The sequence below is a fragment of the Danio aesculapii genome, chromosome 3, assembly GCF_903798145.1.
Source record: "Danio aesculapii chromosome 3, fDanAes4.1, whole genome shotgun sequence".
Lineage (NCBI taxonomy): Eukaryota > Metazoa > Chordata > Actinopteri > Cypriniformes > Danionidae > Danio > Danio aesculapii.
This window is the reverse complement of record NC_079437.1, coordinates 25143709-25169790: the sequence shown is the minus strand read 5'-3', so window position 1 is coordinate 25169790 and position 26082 is coordinate 25143709. Positions and strand designations below refer to the sequence as shown.

The following is a 26082-nucleotide window of genomic DNA, read 5'->3' as shown; positions in this document are numbered from 1 at the left end:
TGTAGTGAGCAGTGAACATTGAGCCAAAATGGCGCTGTTTCACTGTTTTGCGCTTGTTTTCAGTAAGACACGTCCGCATTGCTTAGTCTGAAATAACCGTGAGCAAGCGAGCCAATCAACATAGATGTTGTTGAAGGCTCGTCCAATAAGAGAACGCGTGGTGGAAGCGTAATAAAAACGTACATAAGATACATAAAGGATGTGACGGAAAGATGTTGGGCTCTGTTGATTATGAACAACCTAAAAGTAAACAGTTGTATGTAGTGAACTTAGTTTTGCTGCTTGCTAAATTTCACATTCATGAGTCAAAATTTTCAAACTCCAGACCTATTTTTGTTTTTTTTAACGAATTTAAACAATAATTTCATTTTTTGAAAAGTTTTTGCTTTTTCAACATGTTTTATTATACCCCATGTGTTTAGCTGTTTCTTTCTTTTTTCTTTGTTTTTAGTTGTATTTTTCTTCATTGTTAAAGATAATTATTTTGCCTATTTGTTGTTGTATGTATATGCCTATATTGTATACACTGTTTATGGGCTTAATTAAAAAAATGTGATGTGACATCATAGATATATAGACCAGATATCACATACAGACCCTGAGCATGCGTCAATAGCGCCGCCACATTTGTACAGTGCTCCCAACACAAATGTCAGTCAAGCGCACTAGTCAAGACAGTGTGCCAACGTGAAGATGCTGGACTTTAGCGCTGTGTACGGGTGTAGTAATGAGCAAACAAAGCAGAATGGCAAAACATTTCATAGGTAAGATTTATTTTTTTACGTTTTTGTAGTTACAGACCTTTCTGTTAAACAAGCAACGTTTATTGATGATAATACAGTCTCTTACTGCTCTAACCATAAGGGAAAGTAGCACCAAATCACTCTCAATTCTAGGCTTATGCTAGGTTTGTTGAATAAAATAAGCAAACAATGTAAATGAAATATGACAAGACGCTGAAATTTTCTAGTATTATTGTCGGCTATAAGTGAATGAGTCGTTCGTAATGGGGATTCATTCACAAACGAATCCCTCGCTCTGTTAGAATGAGAACTAAAAGCTGGAGAGGGGGTGTGTTTCAGGACACGGATTAGATCAAATTTAACAGGGAGGGAGGATAATACATTTCCATACACACAAACACACGCTCTTTGTCAGCAATGCCCTTGCGGTCACATCCATCACTATAGAAAAGTGATGTAAAATTATAATTTTCATAATTTAAAAAAAAAAGTGCATAGTGACTAGCGGGAAAACTCCCGATTAAAGATATATGTATAAAGGGTTACATATCTCTGGCTCTGGATGGCCACAGTCCTCCATTACACTCTGGTCTCGCATTCATTTCAAAGGAGCGCTACACTACTAAAATGGCGACCCTATTGACATATTCCTTCCAACAGACAAGAACAGGATAGGCGACATCTAATGTAAATATCTATGATGTGACATAAGGGTCTTTAGTTTACTGTCTTAATTTTGTTAGCTTCATCTGCACATGTAAGCTCTACTAGTCAGCGCTCGGTAAACTGGCATAAGAGCCTCTAATATTGTGCACTAAAATATTTTTAATTTCCAATATGGAAAAAATTTGATGCTATTGTTCTCATTCTAATTAAATTATAATAATATATTAATTTATATAATTAATTAATATTATATTTCGATAATAGTTTTTCAATAGTATTATTAAAAGCCGTATCTCAATCCATTATCACAGTCTTTAATAGCAAGAAAATGGCAATGTTGTAGCGAATACAATGTTTCTGAATCGGTGTAATGTTTACTATAATCTGCATTAGTTAATGGGTTTTATTCTGCAGGGTATATGCAGGAATCCTAAAGATAATTCAATACCTTTTCAAAACTTTTTAAAGACCTTCTCAGAATATTTCATTGCCACTTCAAGATCTAATCAGTATCAAACCTTTAACCTAATAAACAGTTGTAGTTAAATCAATGGAGCACAACCATGTAACAGAACTCAGATAAGCTCGGAAGAAACAAAGCTTGAAAGAAACTTGTCTTTCTCGAACCAGGAGTCCGCAAGCTTTCATTTGACTATTTTGCCGTCTGTTTCGCTACACGTGGAGAGCGTCACATCACCTTCTCGCATTTATCGCAAATTACGACACATCACCTGGGCGAAGGAGCTTGGCCAGACGTGCCCCGGCCTGAACCAATCGCATGGATCGAGCATGTCGTTGTTAATATTAAGAGGAAAATAATTATATTTACTCTTTTTTTAGAGTCAAACACTTTGGACAACGCTTGAACAAAATTTAAGACCTCGTAAAACTTAAGACTTTTTAATACTTTTAAGGGCTTTAATTTTCTCATAATTGATTTAACAACTTTTATTACTTTTTAAGACCCCGCGGACACCCTGTTCTAGCAATAAAAAAAATTATTATCATCATCATCATCATCATCATATATTCTGCCAAAGGCAAAAACACAAATTCAGAAATGGATTATTTTGAGACAGGATGTGTTTATTGTAGTTATAAATAAATGTTCATGTGTGTGTCGACCCATGAAAATACTTTCCTGTTTAAACTTTAACAACAGTATTAAAAATAAGTTACGCATTATAATAAAACACCAAAATCATCTCATATAAAACGCTGCTATATTTGGCTTATAAAATCTATGGCAAGCAATACTCATTATGTCTGATCAAAGTCTCAGCATGCTGCATGTGGGACATTTCTATGAAAATGTACAATTATTCCATGAAAAGTGGGAGGTAGACAAACTAAAATGTGTTGAGTCTTTGGTACCGTTCTTGTTAATGCCCCTCAAAGGTCAAAGTTCACTGTTGAAATGACTGCAGCGCCAGCGTGATTCAGATACTCAGTAACTGATGCGTCTTCGCTGAGTGCAGCATCTGCCATGAGTCCTGCCTCACGGGCATGTTGCCATAGGTGACGGTTTCCTACGATGCCTTGCTTTCTCAAGTACCCTTGGTGGCAGAAGAGGGGGGGATTACCACTGGTGAGGGACAGAAGGAAGCAGGATTCTGAGGAAAAAGTAAATAACTAGTGATTAAATTTAGCAAGACATAATTCTTCTGACAATACGTTCTGTTTAACCAGTAAAGTTTGAGGTTGAGGCCATGTTTCTGAAAATACAGTAATCAGGAATACTGTCTGTTTTCTTTCTGAATATATTTTAAAATATAACAGTTTATTCTTATATTTTTAGCATCACTACTTCAGCCCTCAATGTCACATGATGTTATATGATATATAGTTATATCGATGATCTGTACAGTAGTTATGGTTTAGTGTAAATGTGTCCTTTTGGGTGGTTTTGGTATTTGTTTTATATTTTATTTTATTTATAGATTTTTTTATAGATGATTTCATGTAAATGTGTGATTTTATTTGTTGTACCCCAGTAAAAGATAACCACTAATGGAGATTTAAATAAACAAAATTAAAACACAAAAATCAATCTAACTTCAAGCTCAAGGAATATTTTATTAACATTATTGCTGAAAACATTAAGGCTACGTTCACACTGCTTTGTTTAGTGCTCAAATCAGATTTTTTTTCTCACATCTGATTTGTCTTATTGCATGTCTGTTCACATTGCTCTTATAAATGTGGCCAATATCACATTTGCAGTGTGAACAGATCATGGTCCTAAACTGACCCGCATGCGCAAAAGTATAGTTACAGACAGCACAGAATGTCTAATTATGACCACAATATGTGTATTGTATATAATATTTAATATATAATTATAGACTTTTCAACAGACAGCAGTTGTGTTTTTTAGGAACTCTAAATGATTGTTTTCCTAGTACTAATGTGCATTTCAGTGTGTGAAACCTAAAATACGTGTTTTGTTATTAATGAGAAGAGCAGCGATCGTCTTACTGACCAGCATGTGTAGTGAACTCATCAAGGGTTATTGAGCAGCCGCTTATTGAACTGCAGGGATCACGTTTGGTGTTAAAAACTATATTGTTTGTGTAGTCTGATAACGTAACCTACTGTTAATTTGTTAGAAACAGCATACACTCAAAAAATATTGTTATTTTGCTCGTTCAAACTACTTATTTAAAATGAACTAAAACAACACAATTCTTGAGATTTCATTGGGACAACCTAATTTTTTATGTTCAATCCACATAAATTTGCTAAAAGTGTTAAGTTAACAATCAATTTGTGTTGGGACAATATGAATGAATTGTGTGGAACCCTACATTTTTTACAGTGTAGGCTGTATCAGGTCAAAACTCAAGATGAAACTGAAATGTCGCCTTCAGGCATATTGAAGGATTTTGTCCTTAACAACAAAAAAAGTTTAAAAAGAGCATTAAACCTGTTGCATTTGGTTTTGGTAATGTATTAATCATCTAAATGAAATATACGCCATTTCACAGAGGCCTATGTATTTTATTCAAACAATCTATTTTTAACAAACAATCCCTTTTTTTGTTACAGGTTATTGGTTAATGTTTGGTTACCCAGCACCAGCTGTCATTCGAAAAATATTTGCGGGTAAAGTATTTACCCTGTGTGCTATTCTGTTTGCCACTGGGGAGTAGAGGGTGTCTGCAGCACATACTAGTACAGAATAATGATGTTTGTCGATCAAAAATTTAGTAAAAGTGACATGAATTCCAACATGACCATTCACACTGCGGTCCAATTGCAAAACATTAGATCTGAATCTGATTTAATAATATGAAAGTGGGACAAAAAGATGGTTTTTGGGCTGTTCACACTGTCATGACAAAAACAGATCTGAGTCACATGTGGGCAAAAAAATCTGATTCGGGCCACATTTGTCTGCAGTGTAAACATTGTCTAATACTGCTCACAGCTGAAAACTTTTTGGAAACCTTAATACTCCCATTTCAGTATGCAATTTATTTCAAAGAGAGGTGACACATTGCTTTATTGCGTGTCTTTGGTGAACCTTGACAGTAGGTGAAATGAGGATTTGCACTGGGGAAAAAGACCCTTACTGACCCAAAATCTGAACAAATGAACATTTGTGTACAGGATGTACTGACCAGCATAAAAGGCCCTGAGGTCAGTCTGAAGGCAGTGCTCGAGGAAGCGTCTAAGAGGTTGGCTGTGAGATATCGGTTGATCCCATTCAGTCAGGAAGTCCTCCACCATGTGATGAACGGCCTCAGGTCTTGGTAGTGGCCAGCCAACAGGACGCTGCCTCATATCTTTATCTATAGAACATAAAAGCATGCTGTTTTCAATACTGTGATCAGCAGAAATTCTCAGTGTCTTACCTTTTCATATGTAGTTAAATTCTAGATTATTAGTCATTAGAGCTGTGAATCTACACTGGTCTCACGGTCTCGCAGTGAAACAAGGGCATCTGCTCTAAGTGTCAGTGAAAGACTGTCCAGCAAACACACACGCAGTGAAATTGTGCACAGTTTCTGCGTTTTTAAGTAGTTTGAGCGTTGAAAATAGCGTCAGTATATAATAACCGGTTATGATTATTACTAAACCGATACCAAAATGTCTGCGTCTGCGTCGCAGTGCACCGAAGAAACAATTAATTTTGACACCCCTGATACTCATCCTGTGAAATTAATAATTAATAAATTATTTCCCAGTGCAATGAAATTTTCACAGTATTTCCTACTATATTATTTCTTCTGAATAAAATCTCATTTCTTTTAATTTGGCTGGAATAAAAAGTTGATTTATTTATTTTTGAATATAATTTAAATCAAGTCAATATCATATTGTCAATATTATATAGCAAATACTATTAATATTATATAGTAAAATATTAAATATTTATTTTATCATTGTGTCAAAGAAAAATTTAATTAGTTACTAAAAATATTGTGTCAAAAAAATCTCTATTAAACAGCACCTGGGAAATATTTTAAAAGGAATTTATTTTTTTTCAAGGCCTAATCATTTAGCCTCAAACTACATGAGACACAGAGTCCAGACTATACAATATCTTTGAATATTTTTCTGATGTCCCAAAAACCGCATCAGTCGATGTCTATTATGACACACTAAACAAGATAAAACAATCAATTCTTGTATCCTGAACCCAACAGTTCTTTAACAAAACAGCACAACAGATCACAGCAAAAAAATCTGACACTGTGTTAGAGCTGCACGATATTGGAAAAATCTGACAATGCGATATTTTGTTTTGCTGCAATATATATTGTGATATGAATATAATTTCCACAGATGACTTGAATAGATTATATAGATAAAGATTATATTCATTTTGATCAACAGGGATGATCAAGTCTCTTTCTATACAGTTCATCTGCATATAATTACTTACAAGCATATATATACAAAAGAGCAAAAATAACAGTGAAATAAACAGTGCTTTATGGTTTTCTGGGGAGTCTAACAGTATTCAAGTACAGAAATTGAACAATCAGTTGTCAAATAACATGGTCATCATTGTATTAATAAAATAATTATAATATTTAATAATCTCTTTAATAAATAATCTAAGCCTGTGATTTGACTATAGCAGATACAAACATTGTGATATTACCCAGCAAGCATTTTTTGTTTTTTAAAGATGTCTAATAGATGTCTAATAGAGGTCTAAACATAGTCGTCTTGGCTAAAACAAGGCTAAATTTGTACTGTCAGTGAAAATCTAACAGATGTCTAATAGATGTCTAATAGAGGTCTAAACATAGTCGTCTTGGCTAAAACAAGGCTAAATTTGTACTGTCAGTGAAAATCTAACAGATGTCTAATAGATGTCTAATAGAGGTCTAAACATAGTCGTCTTGGCTAAAACAAGGCTAAATTTGGACTGTCAGTGAAAATCTAAGAGATGTCTAATAGATGTCTAATAGAGGTCTAAACAAAGTCGTCTTGGCTAAAACAAGGCTAAATTTGGACTGTCAGTGAAAATCTAACAGATGTCTAATAGATGTCTAATAGAGATCTAAACATAGTCGTCTTGGCTAAAACAAGGCTAAATTTGGACTGTCAGTGAAAATGTAATAGATAAAAGAATAAGCCAAAGCTAGACTAGTCATCAAATAAACAGAAATGAATGACTACACATATAAAGTCTGTCTAATCTGTCTATTTGACAAGTCTAGTTTTGGGCTATTCTTAGATGTCTATTAGATTTTCACTGACAGCCCAAGTTTAGCCTTGTTTTAGCCAAGCTGTCTACGTTTAGATGTCTATTAGATGTCTATTAAACACAAAATTGTTTGCTGGGTGATGCTTAAACAATATATTGTTCAGCCCTATAATGTGTAGTTTGACACTAGTGAAAGATTATTGGCTCTCTTAACACATTATAAAAACACCAAAACCAGAGAAGCTTCTCACCTGTAGGTAGTGTTTTGTAGTAGTACAAGACCGGATGGAGGAAGTTGGACTTCCAGGCTTTGGTCCATTCTGACTCAGCCCGACCCGGACCAAGAGTATCAGTCTGGTTCAGTCCATACTGCATGACCAAGACCAGAAGACCATGATCTGAGACGGAATGTCCAGACAAAGCTGACAGCTGGGGCAGGGCCTGTAGAGGAAACTCCTCCAGATACTTGCAGTGAGACCTGCGGAACGAAGAAAGAGAAAGAATACAGTAGTTTACTCTAGGATATAATCACAACATACACATTTAAAAAGATGTTTGAGAATCTGTTTAGCATGTAATCAATGTCGAAAGTCAGATACAGTTTTGATGACCCATAATATACTTTTGGGACACTGGATACACGAAAACATATACATTAATGCTGAAAAGCTTCAAGTCAGTAAGCAATTAACTGTGCAGGAAAACAGTACTTTTTTTAGCAAGGATATATTAAATCACAAGCAATGTTTAATGCTACCAAATATCTCCATTTAAAATCTAAATAAAATACTGTTAAATGAACATTCTTAAAATACAAAAAAAAAAATTAGTTTCAACTAAAAAAATAAATCTAAATGAATGATAAATATTTGATGATCATCAAATCAGCTAAATAAAATGATTGAAAGATCACTAAAGCAATGATGCTGAAAAAATCAGCTTTAACCTCACACTAGGGCTGCACAATATTGGAAAAATTGATCATTGTGTTATTTCTTTACTTTGCTATATATATTGTGACATGAATACAATTAATCACAAGATGACTTAATATTTCTATTTGGAAAGAATTAATAATAGATCGATTGGGATGATTCTGCAGTGGGAATGCATCTCCTTAAACCTTTTGGGATTCCCTGACACATTTTCGTTGTGCTCTGTGCTATTTGCAGTGCATTTCTGTATTTGCATGTGTTGTGAGTATTTTCTTTTTCTTTTTAATTTTAGTTGTATACACATTAATGAGTAGATCATAAGCAGTATACAAGAGAAAAAAGAAAGAAGAAAAAAGAAATAACAAATACAGCAGTGTGTTCTAATTCAAAACAGTGTTACAATATCTCAGTGTGCACAGTTAAAGATCTATAGTAGTCTTATATTTAATGCCAGGACAGGTCAAATGAATTTCCCACAGCTTCTGAAATGACTTGGATAATTATGGTTTCTTTAGTCAGGATTAAAGGACCCATTTATTCTTAATTACTTTCCTCTTCAGCATCAGTAGAGGTTTAAAGACATCTGAATGTCCCAGAAAAGGGGGAGGCAGAAGACCTAGTAAACACATTAATGGGGAGGCTGTAACCTGCTGTTTATGTACTATGGACAGTTTGTCACAAATGTCATTCCAAAAATCAACAATCAAAGCACATTCCCAATGAAAGAACGTGCTGATACTATTATAGCATTTTGGAAATTGAGGCGAAATAGTGTTATTGCTATGTACAATTATAAATTGCATTTCTTTAAATCTGTTGCAGACTGAAATATTCAAGCGTTGTCTGATAATATCATCCCACACATTTTCATCAATGTCGCATTTTAAGCTCTTACTCCATGCCTTCTGCAATAAAATCAGATTGTCTGCTTTAAACTGATTTATCATGGAGTAAAATTTGGATGTAAAGTGCTTAACTTCAGTATTCTTAAGAAACAATCTATGCAAAAAGAAATCAGAGCTATTCAAGCTAAGACTGCTGTGTGTAGAATGAATGAAATGTCTTATCTGCAAATATTTAAAGAAATCATTTTTAGGGATATTATGGTTGTGTGTATTTTCATGCATAACAATCTATAAATACAGTCAAGAAAAAGGTACAATTGAAATAAAGTGTTTTATCATTTCCCGAGTCTAACAGTATTCGAGTACAGTAACTGAATGATAAAAATAAAAATAATTCAACAACATTAATTGTAGTTACAGTTACAAATGGTACAATTTGCTTTTAATGTCATTATACAGTCACAAGCATTAGAAACTCATGCAAATGATGAATTATATTCCAGACTCAACAATGCATATATCCTGCAATGTGACTACTGTGAATGTGCAAAACATATGCAAAAAGAAAACTGTAAATTAATTGTACCAATATTGCTCTTATTTCAGAAATCAATCTCCATAAATGAATTCATGAATCACCCTCAAACATTTGAACAGCAGTTTATATTTAAAATCTCTTTAGCTGAATGATTGACAGCCAAGTATGGCATATTGTAACCGCATGCCTCGAAACACCTCTTACCCTTGCAGTAAAATAATGTCCCCAAGAACCCCAAACATCTGGTAAGTTCCAGAAGCTTCATTCACCCTCCTCAGTATCCAGGACTGCAGCTGACTGATGGGTAAGTTTGTAGTGGGCCATGCAATGTTATGATAACGCTGCTCCAGGAATTTATAAACAGCCCGCACTGTAATAGCAAAACAGAGGGACATTTATATACTCCTACATCTGAAATGCCGTTTAAAGCCTCCTTTCCACTTTTTCTGACACTATTTCACTCACTAAAAACAAATGACCCCAAATACATATAAAAGACAAACACAGCAGGTTCTTTAAGTATAAATAAATGAATATAATGAATAAATGTTTATAAAATGATTATTTCTGCCATTACAGCCATCATAACCAGAACAGTTGAATACAGTGTAGAAACAGAAGTTTAAATATTTCAGTGCATCAAAAGCATAAACTAGACTGCAAACATAAAGACATAAGCACATAAAGAATACAGCTTCAGTACTGTTCTATAATTCAAATTATTATAATATGAAAATAAAATAAAAGAATCCTAGTAGGGATGCATGATACGGAACATTATAATTCATACATATAACCAATAGTCTTTCTCATGGCCAAATCAAACAGTAGACAGAAGATGCTTATAGCAATAGGGCAGTCCTAAACTGGCACAAAAAACACTTTCAGATTGGCAAAGACTTGTTAACAGGTGACGATGTAATGAGCACCATGCAGTCACTTATATGTGGAAAATTGAGCGAACTTCAGATCTCCATCAGACTGAATTACTAATTTTCCAGCAAGCGCACTTTATCGGATATGGTTATCGGATTTAATCTATTGGAGAAATAACATGTAGTTATTTTTACCCATATTGACTGATAATTTATTTGTCCAATAATGAACGTACAGGTTAGTATGATTGATACTGGAGATGCACTACCGATATGGATTTTTTTTGCCGATATCAATAACCGATAACTCTTAAAATTTGGGGCTGATAACTGATATATTAGCCAATAAATATTTATATATTTCACAATGTAATATTTTTACACAGCAAACAACTGATTTTATTTTAAAAACTTCATAAAAATTTGAACTGATCTTATGAACTGAATAGCCTACTCAAAGCAATGTGCGCTCATTATAATCATTAGAAATAAGCCTAGAAACTGAGCATCAATAACACATGGCAAGCAACTGGTTGATAATAACAAATAATCATATTAGATTACAAAACAACCCAATGAGTTGTTTAGCACGTGTGCATCGCTGCTCTTATGTTTACACATGTAAAATTTTTCCTGAGTCGAATTAAATCAAAATACACAATGACACTTTATCAAACATATATACAATGATAAGGAACATGGTTACTTTCTGAGTTATTAATGCACAGTAATAGACAAGACTATGCACAGTAGTAGAAAGGACAGACTTTGAAGGAATAAACAATGTGAGGAAAGCTCCCCTATGATGCACTGGACAAGTCTGAACAAGTTCGACCCAGGCATGCGCAAGGCAGGCACTTCTGTACAATTAAGTAATCCATCGGCTTAAAGATATCGGCCTAATTTTGGTATAGGATCAATAACGATAGCATTAAAAATAGCATTTATCGGCCGATATGTGCATCCCTTATTGATACCATTATTGATTCATCTGTGCATGTCATTAAGAAAAAAGTTTGCCCTTGTAATCTAAAATTAAAATCTTAAAATCCATTTCATGTTTGTTTTTTCCAGTTAAATTCTCAGATTATGTATATATTATGTAATGGGTGTGGCTAACATACTTAACCACGCCCCTCCTATCTGTCAGTTTTGACAACTAACAGAAATGGTGAGGAGGAGGAGTCTGTTAGGTTGTAATAACTCTTTAAAACCCATTTCCCCATCTTTTGGAATTAAATGGATACTTTACTACATCCAATTAGCTTGCAGTAGAAAAAACAAGCCACGCCCACTGTTTTCGTAAAATTCTGTTTCTCTAAGAACTACGTCAAAATACGAAAAAAATTACGGTCACAGCTTCTGGTTCATGAGAACTTTAATCTAAAATTGCATTGTACTTGAAAAAATGCATACCTAATATCCTATCCGTGTTGACAATAGTTGAAAGAATGGTATTAAACAGTCTTTTTGCTTACCAGTATAGCGAAATCCATGAATAAACCCACCAGCAGACATGCGATAGTCTCTGGAGTGGGCAGCTGTGCCCAAAACAAACATGTTGGGTGTTCCTCTGCCTTCATACCAAGCTGTTACTCCTGGCAACCGACCTCGGGCACCGCTGCTTTGGGGCGGACGTGCAGATCTGGATGAATAATGAAAATATTTTATCAATGTGCGCATACTTTATTATATATTTTCCCTAGAGCATATTTGGATTTTACAGATTGATCTTACCCATCAAAAATGGAGAAGTTGAAACGGAAGCCCAGGCAGCGGATCACTCTGTCATACGGCTGTCTGAGTGAGAAGTTATCGGTGTGATAACCAGGCAGATTTTGACCAGTGACCTTGTTGGTACCATTGTGGTCATCGAGAAGTTCAGTAAGAGTTAAATACAGTGACTCATTTTTCTTTGTCGATGTTGGATTTCTTTTCTTTGCCGCTCTTCTCTTCCCATTTTTTTCCCTACGAACGATGGCAATATCCTCCAGTCTGCCCTCTACTAAGCCATCCAGAGATTTCAGCTGGTAGGTGTCTAATAGTTCATTATTCACTGCTCTACAAAACAAGAACGTTCATTTCAACTTTGATTTTTAAATAAACAAAACTTCAGAATTTAATGGGCAAAAATGGTTTACTGTCACCTGTCAAAAGCAGGGCTGTACAATATATATACAATTTGAGCATTGATATCACAATGTGTGCATCCGCAATAGTCGCATCAAACGATTAGATTATCTATTATAGATTAAAAGATGAAGATATCATTAAATATCATTTGTAAAAAAATATGTATTAATATTAAATACATTTATTAATTTATACAATGATGACCATGTTTTTTTCTACTTCAATTTAATTGTTCAATTTCTGGGTGACATGGTGGCTCAGTGGTTAGCACTGTCACCTCACAGCAAGAAGGTCGCTGGTTCGAATCCCAGCTGATCAGTTGACATTTCTGTGTGGAGTTTGCATGTTCTCCCTATGTTGGCGTGGGTTTCCTCCGGGTGCTCCGGTTTCCCCCACAGTCCAAAGACATGCAGTATAGGTCAATTGAATAAACTAAATTGTCCGTAGTGTATGTGTGTGAATAAGAGTGTATGGGTGTTTCCCAGTGATGGGTTGCAGCTGGACGGTGTAAAACATATGCTGGATAAGTTGGCGGTTCATTCTGCTCTGGCAACCCCTAATAAATAAGGGAGTAAACGGAAGGAAAATGAATGAATGAATGTTCAATTTCAGTACTTGAATACTGCTAGACTGCCCAGAAAACCATAAAGCACTAATTATTTCACTTTTATTTTTGCTCTGTCATATTTTATGCTTGTAATTTATTTTATGTAATGATGCACTGCATAGAAAAAGACCTGATCATCCCATTTGATCTAAAGTAATGAAATCTTTCCAAATAGAGCTATTTAAATCATGTGCTGAAAGGATATTCATATCGCAATTTATTGCACCAAAATAAAATTATCGCTATCTCAGATTTTTCCAATATCGTGCAACCTCAGTAGTGTTGTATAAAGTACAACTCAAAAAATAGACACATTGAAATAGGCTTGCATGATACTGGAATTCGATACCAATCGATATTGAAATTTAAAAAACGTCCATTTCCCGCTGACATTTGAGCGGTTTACACTCGGTGTTCGGTGAACTGATGAGCTTCACGACAAATCACAGTCATTTCTGTTGAGCACATGAATGCAAATGCAAATCAGCGCTTTTTAAGAACATCGTCAATAGTGCTCAAACATCAGCGGGAAATGGATATTGGTTTAATGGTTTTTAAAACTTCAGTATCGATTGGTACAGAATTCCAGTATCGTGACAACCCTAAACTAAAAACAAAAATCTATTGGTCAGTGTGGTGAATTTACAAAACCAACTTGTCTGTGAGGGGAAATCTTTCACCCTCACTTAAATTCACAATTGTGAACTGACACTTTAGTCTAAAAATCTTTTAATTCTTCTAGTTTAATCTTTCTGCTTTTAATCTACAAATCTCAAAACGTGTCAATTATGTAAATCAAAAATAAATATAAATATATAAAATAAACTTGCCAGACATAGAAAGGTTTTGCAAAGGATCAATTGAAATGGATTTTGATTGTGAAAATTGGCAAATCTAATAAATCTTGACTGCACTAGAAACAAAATAGCCATTATACAATAAGCAGGTTTAATACCGGAGATCCCCAACGTAGTGTGTCTGCCATGCGAGTCGAACTGGGCTTGGACTATACAAGTGAATCCGACTTGCTCTACCCAAGATGCTTTGTGCCGTCTCAAAGGCAGAGTTTCCTTTGCCAAGGATTAACACTGCCTGGTCTTTAAACTCCTCAGGATCAGTGGGAATCGACTCGTAACCCTCCACCAGGTCAGAGCCACGAAACCCCACCTGCTGAGGAACCCAAAGGCCAGTGGACACTAACAGGACCCTACAGGCACAAAAACAGATACAGGAATTACTCAATTGATCTTTATTTCTATAGCACTTTAACAATGTAGATTGTGTCAAAGCTTAACATAGAAGTTCTAGTGAATTGAAACTGTCAGTCCAGTTTTCAGAGTTAAAGTTCAGTTTAGTTCAGTGTGGTTTAAATTTCACTGCTGAAAGTCCAAACACTGAAGAGCAAATCTATCTAAATTACATTAAGAAATGTTATTAAGAGATAAAAAGATATAACGAATCGATGAAAAATTTACAAAATAAAATTACTTTTGAAATCATATTAAACTGCATTTGAAATCATTTAAAATTTAATTTCAATACCATTTTTAATAAAATATTAACATATGTTCATGTGTTACTATACCTGCACTCATAACTGAGACCATTTTGATCAGTCAGAACGTAGCCTTGGTGTCCATTAAAATCTGATGCTTTGATTCTGCCTACATCAGCGCCATATATAACCTTCAGTCCCAGCTCCTTCTCAAACACAGAGAGGTAACGTGGGAAGTCATCAGCACTGGGGTAAAGCTCTTGGCTGATTCGCTGAAACAGGAGGTCGGGTCTGTCACTCAGCAGGGAGTTCCAATCATGACGCAGATTGAATTCCTTGTTCCGCCTCCCTGTGTGTATTTTGTTAATGCTGATGAGTTTTCTGTGGCGAGGATATCTGAAAAGAATGTGAAAAGTGGCTTTTATTGTTAGCAGCATTTGCATTACTTTGGCAGAATAACTTTAAATAGTTATCAATCATAGTTACAATTAGGCATGGGACGATAACCGTTTTCACGGTATACTGCGGTTTGGAAAAGTCAAGGTTTTAAAACCACCAACAATTTCTGCTATACCGTTCCTATGGTATATGTACGATTTATTTTTTTTTGTTGTTGTTGTTGTTTTTTAGGACAACAGTATCTCCGGCAGAAAAGATCTCCAAAAATGCTGTTTTAAAAGAAAAGAAATCTGTGTATTTGAAACTAAAAAGTCAATGATTTATTTTAATTATTTAGCCTGACATGTTTACTGCTCCAAAATATCTAAAATATTTCCCACATTGTGCTCAAAGGGGGAAAAGTTGTTTACCCAGAGATTTAAACAGAGAATATTTTAGAGCAGTAATCACAATACCGTCAAACCGTGATATTTTTATCTAAAATTATCATACCATCAGAATCATATACTGGCCCATGCCGAATTACACTGCATATTTCAATTATATTGCACAATACATTGAGATATAACAACAAACGGAGAAAAAAAAAAACTTAATAAAGATATATCTGAGAATTTCAGATATAATATTTATATATACACAGTTGAACTGTGCGTGTGTGTGTGTGTGTATATATATATATATATATATATATATACACACACATACACACACACAGTTGAAGTCAAAATTATTAGCCACGCTTTGATTTATTTATTTTATTTATTTATTATTTAATATTTCCCAAATGCTGTTTAACAAAGCAAGGCAATTTTTACAGTATCTCTGATAATATTTTTTTCTTCTGGAGAAAGTTATATTTGTTTTATTTCGGCTAGAATAAAAGCAGTTTTTAATTGTTTTAAAACCATTTTAAGGTCAAAATTATTAGCCTCTTTAAGCTATATATTTTTCCGATAGTCTACAGAACAAACCATCATTATACAATAACTTGCCTAATTAACCTAACTTGCCTAGTTAACCCAATTATCCTATTTAAGCCTTTAAATGTCACTTTAAGCTGTATAGAAGTGTCTTAAAAAATATCTAGTAAAATGTAATTTACTGTCATCATGGCAAAAATAAAATAAATCAGTTATTAGAAATAAGTTTGAAACTATTATGTTTAGAAATGTGTTGAAAAAAAAATCTCTCCGTTAAACAGAAATTGCAGGAAAAAACAAGGAATAATAATTCTGACTTCAACTGTGTATGTGTATGTGTATGTATATATATATATGTATATATATATATATATATATATATATATATATATATATATATATATAAAATACTAAAATATCTTGTGCAGAGCCCTGGACACACCAAACATAGTGATGAAACAAACATCACTACTTGCCATACACTTTTTATACACATATACACTTATCAACATACTTTGCATGCCAATTTTTGCACACAACAGCTGCACATATAACCTTGTATATAGTAATACACTTGTACATACACTTTTCAATTTATATATTTGCATTCACTACTTAATTTTATTTTTAAAATAAACGTATTATCTGTTTTTTGTCCAGTCTCTGTAATTCTGCTGCACTGTAGAAGCTCTGTCAAGAAAACAAATTCCTCATGTGTGTGAACATACCTGGCAATAAAGCTCTTTCTGATTCTGATACCAAATAGGACAAACAATTACACTCAGTGTACCAACTAATTAAGGATTTGTTCCTTTGTTTTTCTCAAGATCATAATTTACTATTTGTGTTCCAGTTTTAGTTTAATAATGTAATAATTTAATGATTGCACAAATTTGTGCCCACAGCTTTAAATAAACGTCTAGCAAGAATCATTCTTTGGGTCTCTGCTGTAAAATGTAAATGTACAAAAGGAATCAAACATGTAATATGTCAAAGATGCCAAAAAGATAAAATAGGTCTCATGTAAAAAGAAGAGATAAGTAAAAGAAGAAATAAGTTAGAAGTAATAAACGACTGATGTGTGTGGTAATGGAGCGGGGAAAATAATAAGCTTGTACTTCATCCTGCTCCAATTCAACCATGTTGAGAATTGTTTTGTGTATGATTTTTCTCTTCGAAATAAATCAATAAATCAATGCAAGAATCATTCTAGATTTGTTTGAGAAAACATCATAAAGTGTTCAATTCAGAACTAATTAAAACATCGCTACCACAATTTACTAAAACAAAGGAAATAATTCTTAAGTTGTTGCCACAGTGCAACTAAAACAGCATAAATCATTTCAGATACTCTGAGAACACATCAGTTCTCATTCAGATAGCACACACATGTTGAAAAAGCTGCCTGGTCCTGCGTTTCTCTCCAGAATGATATAATCTCTCTGGCTCCTGGACAGAAAGTAGCCCATCTGGAGGCCTGCGGGTCCAGCTCCCAGCACACAGTACTCATGGCTCAGTGTGTTGTTACATCCATGAAGACCAGAAGCAGTTGTGGTCAGGAGCAGGACCAGGACACACAAGAGCCTGAAGACTGACTGAATCACACTCATGAGGCTTGGGGACAGAAACAAAAATATCAACAGATTAAAGCCAAACACTTTACATTAAGGTCTTTACTGATAATTAATCATACACGCAGGTCAGTTTTATTAACAAAAACATAAACCGTTTAACAACTAACAGTTACTTTAAACATAAACAAACAGCAAATGTTTAAAAGCAAGATATTAGCTTTTAAACTAATATATATATATATATATATATATATATATATATATATATATATATATATATATATATATATATATATAAATAATTGCAACACAACAAAGAATAAAGATGAACACAGTGATTGAGAACATTAAAATAACAACAATTTGTGTATTTATATTTCAGATACTTACTGAGATTTAGCCTCAATTATGGCTCCCTGTTCCAGCACTGAGGATGCGGTAACATCCAGCACAGTAAAACAGCTAAAAACACTCTATAAGGAACAAATCTTGGCGCTAAATCAACATACCGTCAACTACAGCTCCTACTGCAATCCCTCAGTAGCCGAAAACTTGGAAATAAACAGCAGGCATTTTGTAAACTACATCTTTACGAGTGCACGGTTTTCATAACATCTTCCACAGAGAGAGGACGGAGCGTACTTTTGACGTCACTAAAGAATGGACGTCATGCGCTAACCAATGAGAGGTCAGAAAGGCGTGGTTATAGTGGACAGTTCACGCCTACTTAAAGAGCACATTATTTTTTAAAGGCTTTTTAGAAATTCTGTTAAATACATACATCAAAAATTTAATATAGTTTTCAAAATGTTTTGAACTTTTAACTTGATACTTTCCAAATGCATTTAACCAGGGTGTGAATTGGCTATCAGGGGGTCGACTTTTTTGTTAAGTTTTCAGTTAAATAAATTTATCTATTTATTTAAATGACATCAAGTTTATTAATGAGACGTATTTCAGTTTTCAGTGTTTTGAGGGATATTAAATGTATTCTGATACACAGTAACCTGATTAATTCAGAGATTACTAGCTCAAACTATTCATATATATGTGAATATAAACATCTATTTTACAAGAAAGCTGTCTCGTGACCACTTACGATATCCATAGCTACCCTAGATCTGTTCGTTGAGACACTTGAATGATTCTTGCACAAACTGATTAGCGCGATTATGCATGAAACCCTATAATGGTATGAACCATTATAGGGGTGATCAAATGTATGTTTGTATAGTCTATTATTTTAATTATGAATACTATTATTTAAGATACAGATCACGGAGAACTATTTCTCACTATTAAAAAGTAGAATATTATTCCACTTTTGAGAATTGAATGGTAGACAAATTAAACTGTAATCAAAAAGGGAAAAAATTAAATTAATAAAATTATAAAAAGTATTGTTTTTAAAAAGATTATTTACATTTCTCTACTTATAAAAAAATTATTTGAACATAGTTTACGTTTTTATGATTATTTACATTTTACTCTCATTAAAATATATTTTGCTTGAAATCAATACAGGCTAGTTTGATTATTAAAATCATTGCTGTAAACCGCCCAGTATAGTTAGTTCTTCCAAAAAAAGAAAACAAAATCCATAGAAAATCTATTTTGAAAAGGGGACTTTGGTTCTTCTTTCGGTAGTTTTGCCTAACGTTATGCCTGTTGTGCTGTGTCATGTTTAGACACAGCAACAGAAACAGCACAGTCATGAAATCAGTGGAAGCTGTAAAGTTTCCCACAACGCAACAATTTCCTCACTTAATGACATGACATAAGTCGTATAACACTTTCTGACTTTATAACCCACATAAACAAAACGACTCAGCTTGATATGCTGATCACTATAGTGACCCTCTCTGCTTCGTCATGAGAAGCGCTGAGATTTCGCTCAGTCATGTTTAGCTCGGGCATGTGGAACTGGCTCAACATTTTCACTTCCCTTTCCACTAAAACTAGTGACTCAGACGGAAAGGAGAAAGTATAAAAACGGAGTGGGGCGGTCAGGGAGCTCACACAGTCCCAGTGAACACTGAAAACAACGCAAGCTCTTTAATCTACAGAGAGAAAGACTGGACATCTACAGCACAAGTAAGAACACTTGCGATCTTTGTTTAAATCTGAGTCTGCGGAAATGGCGACATTTGATAACAAATAGGACAATCTGTTGTTTCAGACATGGACTCCACGAAAAGCAAAGCGGCAGAGAATACTGGCAGGTAAATTATAGCTTTTTTATTATTTCCTCAGAATTTCATATTCATTAATAGCCTACTTGATCTGACTGCTCCCAAAAATCATACCAAAGTGAACTACAGGCGTTTCAATTGTAGAAATACTGTTGGGGTGTATAGGTTAACTTAGTTGTCAAAATAATTAAGCCTCTTGTGAAATTATATATATTTTTTTAAAGTGCTGTTTTACATTTTATCACATTTGTCAACATAATAGTTACCAACTAATTTCTAATAACTCGTCTCTTTTGTCTTTACTTGATGACTACATGCATTTTATTAGTTATTTTGCAAGGGATTATTATTCAGCTCAAAACGACATTATAAAGGCTTTACTGGGTTATTAGGTTAACTAGGCAGTTTCATAAGAGGGATTTTTCATAAGGGGGATAATAATGACCTTATAAACAGTTAAAAATATATAAATAAACTGGTTTTATGTCAGCCAAACTGAAAGAAATAAGACTTTCTCCAGAATTAAAAGATAGGAAATAAGTGAAACTCTGTTAAACAGCACTTGGGAAAACTTTGAAAAAGAACAATTTCACAGGAGAGTTCATATTTTGTCTTCAACTCAACAAAGGAGGACTAGAGGATGTGATGATTTAGGGTGAGGATGATTTTCCTAAAAATGAAAATCTACTACATCAAGTAATTTCAAATTGTTGCAAGCTTTGGTTACATTTTATTTTAAGGTGTGCTTGTTATGGTATAACTACTTATTTAACTACTGAATAATAATAATTAATTCCATGTACTTACAGTGTAACTACTTCTTTAACTACTGACTAATAATAATTAATTCCATGTACTTACTATGCGTTTAGGGTTAGTAATGAGTAGTTAATTGATTAATTAACTACATGGAACATGTAAAAAGTGCACATTAAAATTAAGTGTTACTCAAGTCTCTGTTGAACAAAAAATATGTTTGGAAAAATGTTGGTAGCCAGCAGACTACCATAAAAAATATAATCCAAGTCCGTGGTTACCAACATTCTTTAAAGTATCTTCTTTTGTGTTCAACGGAAACATGGAAAGAAACTAAACTGGTTTGGAACTAGTTCGGGGTGAGAAAATTCTGACAGTTTTCATTTCTGAGTGAACAATCTGTGTAACTCGGTGGATCTGAAATTCATAGGCCAATAATAAGCTAACCAGTTTAGTAAAGTACAAATGTGTGATTCTCCATGTTTTCTCCACAGTGATCTGTCTGAACAGATAAAAGCAGTCACTAAAGACAGCCACGTCAGAGCTGAAAACACACAACTGATGCTCAGCTACCAGAAAGGACAGATCACACAAACACAGTACAAGGTAAAACTACACAGACACATCCAAATTAAGTCTATCTGTCTATCTGTCTATCTATCTATCTATCTATCTATCTATCTATCTATCTATCTATCTATCTATCTATCTATCTATCTATCTATCTATCTATCTATCTATCTATCTAAGCGGGGAATTAACTTATATTTGAAAACAATATGACTATAAAGCATAGTCTTTATTCATTAGTCTAAATAGTTTTGTTGGTTCAGTCCTATTGATTACATACTCAACTCTTGGAACTGGATGATCCAAACATTCACCTGATTAGAACTTGCTGTTGAGTTTGATTAAATCAATAAAAACATAGACTTATGACATTAACTAGGGGTTGCGTTTAATGTATAAATATATAAATAGACTATTAACAGAAGATGGAAATTAATAGTTACATTTCTCAAACAAGTACCTAGTTCTTTTCCACAGGAATGTAAAATAGCAATGATTTTTTTTTTCAAACAGCATATACAATATGAGGGCTGCTAATTATTTCGTGAAATGTTAACAAAAGTTGATAACTAAAAATGGTTTTTAAACAAAAATTAAATTTAAAATGTTAATGAATTTCAATTGAATCTACTAATAAATTCATCCAAAATGTCGACACCAATGGTGTACTGGTCAGTGCGTTGACACATGGCACTCCAGTGTTCACGGTGACCTGTGTTCAGTTCCCACCTCCAGGTCCTGTGCCGATCCTTCCCCTCTTTCTGCTCCCCACACTTTCCTGTCTATACTCTCTACTGTCCTATCAATTAAAGGTGAAAACCCCTTGAATAATTAATACAAAACAATTTAAAGTTTCTTAATGCAGAAGCATAATTAAATGGGTAGTTCACCCAAAAATGTCAATTTAATTTTTATTTTTCTCTATTTCCTAATTCTCAAGTGATATCTAAACCTTTATGAGTTTCTTTCTTCTGTTGAACACAAAATAAGACATTTTTATGAAAGCTGAAAATCTGTAACCATTGCGTTCCATAATAGTAAAGACAAATATTACAGTAGTCAATGGTTAAACATTTAAATATCTTAAGAAACACAAACAGGTTTGCAACAATCGAAGGGCGAGTAAGTGATGACATTTGCTCAGTTATGGATGAACCATCCCTTTTAATATACAGCGTATAATTATTTTATCATATTATAAAGTATATAACCTGTTAATAAGCGATATGAAGCATGACTAGTTATTTACTTTGTAAACACTGTCAACAAAATTCAACAACATTAATCAGACTTATTAGTGTTATTTCTTTATTTAACCAGGTGAAAAACCCTTAAGATTTAGATCTCAAGATGACCTGGCCAAGAGATCTACAACACACGTCTTTGAAATAAAAGCTAAAAATATGACAGCTTAGTCTTTCAAGCGATATTAAAGACGCCTACATTGATCAATGGATTCATGTCTGGTGTTTAGGACAGAGCAAAAGGCTTTAATCTGACTCAGTTCTTTCTGATGAATTTTCCCAGTTATAGGGCGGTATAACTGAAAGCTTGCTTCTCCATTTCAATCTGAACCTTAGAAGTATCGCATGAGTGTAATGCAAAGTGGCTTTTCATCCTTTGAAGAAGGGATCATACAGTAGATATGAGGATGCTAGTCTAAGAAGAGCTTCATAGGTTTTTATTTTTATATAAGTTTGTTTTAATATCTATCTATCTATCTATCTATCTATACATACATACATACATACATACATACATACATACATACAACAAGAAAGAACAAACATTTGGACGTGCAAAAAACGATATAAAGGGAAAAAAGATCATCTTAGTCACAAAACATACAAGTAAAATTAGAAAAGTTATACAACTTAAACATCAGAGAGGTCACTGGATTGCTCTTGAGTTTTAGATTTGACAAATAAATCAAGAAATTGACCCCAAGTAGCCAATTTTCTCATGGAGCTAGTCCTTTAAAATCTGAGTCTCTCCATCTAAATAACAGATATCATGTTGAAAACCCAGTTCTGGAATAAAGGGGATAAAGGTGATTAAGCACTAGTCTTTCAGACACAAACTAAACATCTTTTAACTGTGTCTGCAGCTTCTGTTGTGCTCTCTATATGAGATCTACCGAGCACTGGAGGAAGAGCTGGACAGAAACGCAGAACACCCAGCAGTGCAGCCCATCTACTTCCCTCAGGAACTGGCCAGACTGGAGGCTCTGGAACGGGACCTGGAGCACTTCTTCGGACCCCAGTGGAGAAAGAGAATAACAGTGCCTGCCGCCACACACCGATACGCACAGAGACTGAGAGAGGTGAGTGTGTGAACCTGCTCTTTTTAGGATATGAAAATGCACTGCTTTTACACCACAATCAGCGATTCCCAGCACTCATCACTACTCTCTGTTCCCCTTTAGATTGGCAAGAGCAGTCCCGAGCTTCTGGTGGCGCATGCTTACACCCGCTACCTCGGAGATCTGTCTGGAGGACAAGTGCTGGGCAAGATCACCCAGAAATCACTAGGGTTGACTGGAAATAAGGGCATTTTATTCTTCTCGTTTCCTGGAGTGACGAGCGCTAATAGATTCAAGCAGCTGTACAGGAGCAGAATGAACAGCATCGAGTTCACAGAGCAAAAGAGGAGGGAAGCGCTGGACGAGGCCGTCAGGGCATTTGAGTTCAACATTGATGTGAGTGTTGACATCCGTTTGATTATGAGACATTTGGTTTACTGAAGCTCAGATCTTCAATACACAATATAAAATCATGATTTCTGAAAATTACTATTAAAAAATCTTGATTAATCACTCCATAAATGAAGCTTTTGCAATTGAACTCTTCAATACACAACTTAAAAACATGAATTCAGAAATTAAAAAAAGAAATCTATAAAGTTAAGTTTTTGCAAATAATCTCATCTTTCCACAGATGTTACCCTATACTTGGTGAAATAAATGAGACCACTTGAACATTCTCCGTTTTTTTGAGACACCCAAGATGTGTTTGGCGCAAATTTGTTGCTATTTTATGCGCAACACTAATTTTCACGTTTTGTGCCACATTGTTTAAATAGCAAATCTATTTGTGGCACTTTGTTGATTTATGGGTGTTCCGGTCTATTAAAGGAGGTGTGTTAAGGTGCATTGTTGGCGTGTTGCTATTTTGAGAAACTAAAATAGACCGCGCCATTGACCAATTAAAAGCAGAGCGTGTTAGTTATGCGCCTATGAAGATTCAAACGCTTAATACACACAGGATGTAACGCAATACACAAATATCTTTACATACTGAATTTGAATACTGAAACTGAATTTAGAAATAGTTTTGAAACAAATCTTTGCATTTAACAAACAAAATTATATATGTAGGCTAATGGATGTTTTCAGTAGAGAGCGTACAACACGGTTTTCTCATCCATGAAAGAAAAAAGTTCCTTATCCTTGTGCTGTAGATGCTCTCTTTAACTGTTTTCTCGCTAGTGAAACGTTTAGTTTTTCCACTTACGAAGTCCGCCATGTTAATAGCAAATGCACCATGGCGTGACACAACTGACTCTTAAGGGGAATGGTAGATTAGTTTAATGCACATTATGCTCAAAACAAACCCCTAACTCATCAACAGAATACGCACAAACCTGTTTGACCACAAACCGTATTTTTTCCATCCCCAAAATAGCGTAAGTGGATTTGGACACACTCCAAACGCTTGTTTCTAGCCCTTTAGACTTTGTACATAGATCGTTAAAATAGAGCCCTATGTTTATGTCTTAAATTAAAACTTTGTTTTATTCCATAAACTGCTGATAACCTTTCTCCATAATTTTTCCTAATACTATATAATATTTATTTTAGACACATAATGGCAATTATTTAATGCAATGTAATGTAACACAGTGGAAAGTAATCATTCGTGACTCTGCACCACAAAGAGTCAAAGATAGATAGATATTTAGAGAGAGATAAAGATAGATATATAGATAGACATACAGTTAAAGTCAGAATTATTAGCCCCCGTTTTATTCCCCCAATTTCTGTCCAAAGAGGGGCTAATAATTCTGACTTCAACTAATATATATATATATATATATATATATATATATATATATATATATATATATATATATATATATATATATATATATATATATATATATATATATATATATATATATATATATATTTGATGGTAAATAAATCAAAACAGTGAAATACTGTTAAATAATACTTTTAAAGTATAAAATAAAGTTCTTAACTTTGCATTTTACCAATCAAAAATTAGGGATTTGATATTTACCATAAAAAAAAAAAAAGTGTAGAAAATATTTACACTGAACGTGATATTAACTTAATATTCCAATGATTTTTCATGTAAAATAAAAAAAATATATAATTTTGACATACAATGTATTTTGAGCTATTACCAAAACATACCTGTGCAACATAAGAAGGGTTTTTGGTGTTGAAAAAGTTTTGTTATAATGATACTTGAAAGATGATGGATCGCTTATTTCTGTCAATTTCAACAGGTGTTTGATGATCTTCAGAAAATGCTGAGCATCACAGAGGAAGCTTCAAGTGAGTATCACGAAATAAGTTATTATTATTTCATTACACTTAATGATAATATGTAAGCTAATTTGGAATAAAGATAACATTCATTGCTTTTGTTTGTCTAGGTGAAAAAGGAAATGAAGCTGCATCCCAAAGTCTGTCAAAAACCTTCTCCAGCTCTCCAGCACTTCAGTTCGCATTAGGAGTGGGCATCACATTGGCCACTGTTGGCATGGGAGTTTACGCTTTTTAACTCAGATTTGTTTTTACTAGTCATCTGTAACTGTAAATATTAATACAATGAAGTCAAATCCACAGGCTGACCGATAACCAACTGTAATGTATATGTACTTGATTTTCTGGATGCATTTTTCTAGATAAAATTTTCAAAATAGAAATCATTTCGAAAAGTATGTCAGCTTACAACTTTTGACAGAATGTCACTTCTTAAAATGTATTTACTTTTCATACATTTGGCAAATGCTTTTCCTCGAAATGATTGACAGTGCATATGCCTTTCTGTCCATAAATGCTTTGAGTTGTCCATGTATTCTGTGTAAATGCTATATTAATAAACTGTTTAATATATATATATTTAAATCCAACTC

At 33.9% G+C, this 26082-nt stretch overlaps 3 protein-coding genes across 4 annotated transcripts in view; 1 reads left to right on the top strand and 2 right to left on the bottom strand.

Annotated features, from left to right (window-relative positions):
• The window catches only part of ankrd54 (ankyrin repeat domain 54), a 9326-nt gene extending 9281 nt beyond the window's left edge, over nucleotides 1-45 (bottom strand). The window contains exon 1 of the mRNA XM_056453485.1: nucleotides 1-45. This exon is cut by the window's left edge and continues 592 nt beyond it. The gene's annotated coding sequence lies outside the window, so the exon portion shown is untranslated.
• A 2445-nt stretch (nucleotides 46-2490) lies between these two features.
• On the bottom strand, nucleotides 2491-18028 carry foxred2 (FAD-dependent oxidoreductase domain containing 2). Of its 2 annotated transcripts, none has more exons than XM_056453482.1 (10): nucleotides 17789-18028; nucleotides 17214-17438; nucleotides 14593-14898; nucleotides 13963-14214; nucleotides 12005-12328; nucleotides 11746-11912; nucleotides 9597-9762; nucleotides 7326-7552; nucleotides 5033-5203; nucleotides 2491-3022 (listed from the first exon to the last, which is right to left on the bottom strand). In XM_056453482.1, the coding sequence occupies exons 2-10, from the start codon at nucleotides 17432-17434 to the stop codon at nucleotides 2802-2804; spliced, it is 2055 nt and encodes a 684-aa protein (XP_056309457.1). In that variant the 5' UTR covers nucleotides 17435-17438; nucleotides 17789-18028; the 3' UTR covers nucleotides 2491-2801. The 2 variants fall into 2 exon arrangements, with proteins under 2 accessions (XP_056309457.1, XP_056309458.1); XM_056453483.1 differs by having other exon boundaries at nucleotides 17908-18028.
• Nucleotides 18029-19346: 1318 nt separating this feature from the next.
• hmox1a (heme oxygenase 1a) lies at nucleotides 19347-26074 on the top strand. Its single transcript, XM_056453481.1, has 7 exons — nucleotides 19347-19492; nucleotides 19578-19620; nucleotides 20841-20952; nucleotides 23024-23239; nucleotides 23342-23614; nucleotides 25450-25498; nucleotides 25600-26074. The coding sequence occupies exons 2-7, from the start codon at nucleotides 19580-19582 to the stop codon at nucleotides 25725-25727; spliced, it is 819 nt and encodes a 272-aa protein (XP_056309456.1). The 5' UTR covers nucleotides 19347-19492; nucleotides 19578-19579; the 3' UTR covers nucleotides 25728-26074.
• Nucleotides 26075-26082: the final 8 nt, after the last annotated feature.